At 57.0% G+C, this 5,868-nt stretch overlaps 1 protein-coding gene across 4 annotated transcripts in view; it reads right to left on the bottom strand.

The window, feature by feature from the left end:
* The window catches only part of PDGFRB (platelet derived growth factor receptor beta), a 39,262-nt gene continuing 33,394 nt past the window's right edge, over positions 1-5,868 (bottom strand). For all 4 annotated transcript variants that reach the window (XM_073890870.1, XM_073890869.1, XM_025867252.2 and 1 more), the window contains one exon: positions 1-4,560. In XM_073890870.1, coding sequence (XP_073746971.1) covers positions 4,401-4,560 — 160 coding nt within the window. In that variant the 3' untranslated portion in view covers positions 1-4,400. The remainder of the gene's footprint in view (positions 4,561-5,868) is intronic.

Here is a 5,868-nt window from a genome sequence, read left to right as displayed (position 1 = left end):
TTGCAAAATGGTAGTGGTAGTTTTATTTAAAACTGTAATTATATATTTACACAGATAGGTACAGATATAAAATACAAATATTAGTATAGATGGAAGGGGGGAAGCCCCCGAAGGATATAACTAAACTGTTAATAGTCAAAGGTGAATTTTCCATGAGATAAATTCTTACACACAGAGTTGCTGAATGAAGAAAAGACACATTTACAATGTTACTGGAGTCTAAAATACAAAACACATGAAGAAAAGACTTTCTATGTTATGTATTTTGAGAATGGATTTTTTTCTTTTTTTCTTTTTTTTGAGAATGGATTTTTTTAATACAGGTGTAAGTTACATAAATACTTTTATAAAAGTAATTTTTAATTATTATGAAGTTGAACAGACAAATGAAAGCGGCCTTTAGACCGCGTGCCCTAGCACAGAGGAAGAGCATCAGTGGGGGTTGTGAGCCGTGTGCATCAGCTGAAGGTTAGGGTCCCACGAGCAATTACCCCTTCCAGTCTTTCCCTCTTTTTCCAGGAACAAGGCCCCTGGCTGTGAATAGGGCAGCGGAAGAATTGTACAGTCCAAGTGGCTCATCCGTCTGAGAGGAAAATTCCAGCTCACCCGTTCCCTTGGACCCGCCTGAGCGGCAAGGCTGGGAGGAAGGAGCCAGCAGAGGTGACCTATGGTTCGCCCCACCCCCACCCCGGCCGACCCCTGCACACCCTCCCCTAGCCCTCAGGTTCACTTAGCTCTTTCCTCTTACCCAATCCTTCCCTGCTCTGTCTGGGCACCACACAGGTCTGGAGTCTGGAGACAGGGGTTGGGACCCAGGTTTCCCCCGTCCCCAGCTCTGCAACCTTGGCTGAGCGCTTTACCTCCCTGAGCGCTGACTTGGGAGTCAGCCGGGATCCCGTCCCTGCTGCCCTGACCAGATGGCCTTGGACAGGTCACTTCAAAAACTTCCTGAACTGGCTTCACGTGTAATATGGGGACAGTAGCAGTACCTGGTTCCTAGGGTTGGTGTGTGGGTAAAATGAGAAAATGGGCCAGGACAGGCTTGGCACAGAGTAGCCTGCTCAGTGCTCACTGGCTTTTCCTCATCCTTTCTCTCTGTGGCATCATTAACTCCATTCACTGCTGGAGAGATTGAGGCCTGATGTGGTGTAATCTAGCCTAGGTCCCCTAAGGAGCAGACCTGAAGTGGAGGGAGCCCAAGTCTCCTGACCTCCAGACGGAGGCTTGCCCCATGAGCAAGGATAATCTCCGTCTGGAATGTGGGTTGTTTATTCTCTTTTCGGAGGCAGGGAGGCAGATCCGGGGATTGGCTTATTCATCTTCTATCACAGCCAGGAAAGAGTAGGTCACAGGCTCCGGGTGCTCTCTGAAGCCAGGCCCCCCAGGAGGGTGGGCTTTGTGTGGCCAGGCCATGTAGCGGGTGGGGTTTCCCCTGGCGTGGTTCGGCTGCCCCTGCGTGGGCAGCCGGGCCTGTGAGTCAGAGCGGCCCACGTCTGCCTGCTGGCAGCCACAGTCCCAGGCCCCTGGCGCCAGTCCAGGGAGGCATGTGGTTCCAAAGAGAGGTGCCTATGCCCCAGAAGCAGACGGAGATGCCCCCTTCCCCACATCGGAGAGAGCAAGGGATGGCCAAGATCACACAGTGAGGTATGATAGATCTTGGGCTGACACCCGGTTCTACCTTGGGTGACCCCTGCCAAAAGGCCCAAGTGAGGAGGTCAGGAAGCCATAGCCTGGGTCTAAGACCCTTGCACTCTGGCCCTTGCCCCCGTTGGCTCTATTGCCCTGGCCCCGTGGTCTGTCAGGCCTGGCCTGGGCGGTGGAGCCTATGGTCAGGATGGAGCTGGCCAGCAGGTACCAGGATGCCTGGCTCATGTCAGCCCCATTCCACTGAGCCGCTGCAGTCGTGAGGGGCCTGGGGCCTGCTGGGTCTGCACCCCGATGCCCGGCCTAGCTAGACTGCCCTCAGAGACACAGCTGGGCCCTGTTCCCTCCCTGGCCTCACCCTGGCCGCTCCCACCTCCCCTCCCCGCCCACCTTCCTCTCTCTCTTCCTCTTCCTTCTCTAGTTGCCCTCTCTCCTCACTTCTTACTGTTCTCCGGCCCCCATGGGGGCTCTGTCTGCCCTGCTCCTCCTTGAGACCCAGCCGCTACTCACCGGGGCCTGGAATCAGGGCTGGAGCGGATGCCTGTCACAAGCCACACCAGCCTCCCTCTGGCCCACGGGCAGAATGGAGGGGAGTGCAGGGGGTGTCCCAGCTTACCAGCCAAAGCCAAAGCACATGGTGGGGCGGCGGGGGGGGGGGGGCCGCAGGAGGGGCTCAGGCTTCTCAACAGGAGCCTGTGAACGGTCAGGCCTGTCCCAGAGCCAGGCACTGCAGAGCCCCAAGGGCCTTTCCATTTCACACCTTGAGAAGCCGAAGCCCAAGGTCCAGGCCGTCCAGCTGCTAGCAGGTGGTGGAGGGAGTGTGCGAACCCCATTTTACAGATGGAACTGAGACTCCGAGCTGAAGGACCCTGTGTGGGGACACTGTGGCTAGGGCTCAGCCCCATCTGCCCCACTCCACTCCTGCCACCTCCCAGGCGCAGGGCCTAAACCCGCGAGAGACCACGAAGTCCATGAGTGAGAAGCACCAGGTTTAATATTAAAATCTTTCTCTTAAAAAAAAAAAAGGTACACAGATAGGAAAATTTGATGGCATATAAAATAGCACTTCTGCTGTATAAATGTGAGTTAATGTGAGTCCTAAAAATACTTGTAAACCTAGGTGATTACATCTTTGGTACCGTAGTGAGAACCTCCTCCCTCTCCTGCGCCTGGCAGAGGGGGCTGGTGCCCACTTCTGGCTCTCCTCCTGCCAGGAGTCTTGGCCATGGCTCTTGCTCCCCTGGCACCCCCGCGGCTTACCTAGCTGGGGTACGGTTGGCAGGGTGCTGTGAGCGGGCCTGGGCAGTGACTCCCTCAGGGACCAGGCAGCTGCTGGGTGAGAAGGCAACCGCCAAAGTACCTGCCTCTTGCACCCCTCTCAGGTTCCCTACAAAGCCTTCTTGTACTTTCTGGGGGCCCCCAGGAGCCCTCACTGTCCATGATGTTTGTGGCACAGACTTGGACAGCAGGTGCTGGAGAGCAGACTGCACAAGGGTGTCTGATCTGCCCCCTCTGTCTCCTTTGCTCAGGATGACTCCAGAGGTCATCGGTGGGTCTGAGAGGGCCCCGTGGTCTTCCCATGGGGCAGCTGCTGGGGGCTTTCCAAGACACTGGCTGTCACTCCGAGTCAAGATCTGTGCAGCTGGCCTTTTGGGACTTGCTGGGAGTCTGGGGAAGGGGCATAGTTCTGAATGCCCAGAGTGTGATGCATGGTCCAGAATCTCTCCAGACCCCAGCTGACCCCTAGGACGGAGGTTTGGAGTGTTTGGCTTTGCTTCATCTGGGCAAGTGTGCCACCCCCTGCAATATTCGAGAATGTTAGTGCTGGCAGGGCACCAGAAGTCAACGAGTCCATCTTGCTCATTTTTCAACAGGGCAAACAGGCCTGCAGAGGGTGAGGAATTCCTCCAAGGTCCCATATCAGGTCCAGTGCGCATCTTGATCCACACATGTGGACATTTCTCGCAGGCGCATCCACATGCTCATCACAGATGTGGGGTCCGCCTGGCCCTGGAGACTCTGGTGGGTGGAGTGAGACTGGCGGTGATAAGGAAGAAGACCCCGGCACTTATGGGGCCAGGCAGACATGGACAGGGGCACTTGTATGGAGAGGTGTGTCCTAAGTGCCTGGGACAGGGGCTGTGGGCCAGAGTGTCCTGGACTTGGCTCAGCCCCCAGCATGAAGCGTGGACGGCCCCAGACCAGCTCGGGCCTGGGAAAGTGGAGATTGGCATCAAGGAGAGGTGGCTTCTGGATGAACATCACTGTCCGAGGCCAGGCCCCTGCTCAGCCAGGAGCCAGGGATGCCAGGGTCCCTTCCCCAGCTCTTAGGTGGATGAAAGTGCGAGGAGAAAGCTACAGCTCCTTGAGGAGTAGCTGGCTGAACAGAAGAACATTAATTCATACCTCCTGAACCTCGAGAATCTCTCTAGGGATTCCGACCTCCTCACCTGTCAGCCAGGGAGACAGAAGCCCAGATTCTGTGTCACCGGGCCCTGCACTCCCATCCTACAGATGGAGAAACTAAGTGTCCCGGGAGAACCCTGGCTCCCATCCCAGGGCCTCCCCAGAGGCAGGAGCTGGTCATGACCCCTGCAGCTCTTTTGCCTCCTAAGCCAGCCCCAGCGGCCGGGGTGCCACATGCCAGGGGCAAAAGCTTTCTAGAAAGTGGCAGCTGATGGGAGGCCAGGCCAGGAGGCGCTGCGTGCTGGGAGGTAGAGGGGGAGCTTCAGGTGGGGCAGGGTGGGGCCAGCCCCCTACAGGAAGCTGTCCTCTGCCTCAGCCCGATGCCCAGGGCAGCTCGAGTCCACTGGTGGCTCCAGCTCCGGCTCCACCTGGGGTTCGGGCTCCTCTTGGGGCTCCAGGGGGCTGTCACAGGAGATGGTAGAGGACGTGTTCGCTTCATTCAGGGTGGAGCTAGGAGGAGAAGGCAAGTGAGTGAGGGGCTGGGAGGGAGCCACAGTGAGATGAGAGCAGCCATCAAGAGCTTTCTGAGTGTTCAAGCGTGCACCATGCACCTCACACCCTTGAGTTCCTCTAAGCCCTGTAAAGACTACACAAGGCAGGCACCAGGAGGGCAGGGCCTCTTGGACTGGTGATGTCAGTGGCCTGCAGCGCTCAGTGAGACTTCCCAGCAGCAGATCCAGTTGGCTCCGGAGCCCGTTCCTCACTCATCAGCATCTCCGTGCCTGGCACTCCGGAAGGCACTTGCCATCTCACGGAAGCCGCTGACAAGCCCCACATAGGTGGGCGCTAAGGTTTTCATTTTAGAGAGAACAAAACGGAGGCTCGGGGAGCGGGGGTGGCTTGTGTGAGGGCACCGGACAGGCCGGCGTTCCCCCGCTTAAGCTGTCTGAGCTCTGAGCTGAACTCCTTGGCTGGCTGGCTACCTGGAGCCTGGCAACCTGTGTTCCTAAGGAAGGCGGAGAGCGCCTTCTAGTTCTCGTGGGTGCTCCTAGAGCCCGTGTAGAGATGGAGGCTCGCAGAGACGGGATCTGGCCGGGCCTCACGGCAGCTGGGGCCACAGTTGGAGCTGGAACCCTGCCTGCAGCCGCTGCCACTTCACCACAGAGTGGATCTGGTGGGGGGGGGGGGCGGTCTAGCCTCATGGGAGCGGGGAGACTCTCCTCTCCAGCTGAGGGAAGATCCTGTCTGAAGGTGAAGTCCAGGCAAAGGCTGGGCCTTCCTCCAACCCTCACCCACTGTAACTTTACCACATCCCAAAGGCAAAAAAAAAAAAAAAAGCACGAATTTCCTTCCCAGTCAGAATTCTGGCCCCAACTCCTGTGGGCACCAGGCCTCCTACAACCACACCTGGCTCCTGGGGACCCTGAGGACGTGATGCTGGAGAACAGAGCACAGGCCAGGCCTGGAGATGACCCCAGAGTAATACACAGGGTGCTGGGGATGCTGATTAGATTCCCTACTTCTCCTTAGGGCCTGGATAAGGCCTAAGGAGAGGAGCGGAGAGATGGCCTATGGGGGCCACATTCCAGGAAACAACTCCCGTGCAAGTAAGTCCCAGCCTTTCTGTCTCTCACCAGCCTGCCCTTTCCCCCTGAGGTCATCAGAAGTCAAATGAGTTCAGTTCTCCCTTCTGCTCACTGGCAGGAATCAATACTCACCCCAGGTAACTGACCTCTAAGGCAAGCCTGGCGGCATGAAGACAAAGACAGAAACACACACACACACACACACACACACACACACACACACACACACACA

Source organism: Callorhinus ursinus, unplaced genomic scaffold, assembly GCF_003265705.2.
Source record: "Callorhinus ursinus isolate GAN/ISIS: 27379988/994484 unplaced genomic scaffold, GSC_fseal_2.0 scaffold3, whole genome shotgun sequence".
NCBI classification, from domain to species: Eukaryota; Metazoa; Chordata; class Mammalia; order Carnivora; family Otariidae; genus Callorhinus; species Callorhinus ursinus.
This window is presented reverse-complemented; position numbering and strand designations above follow the sequence as displayed.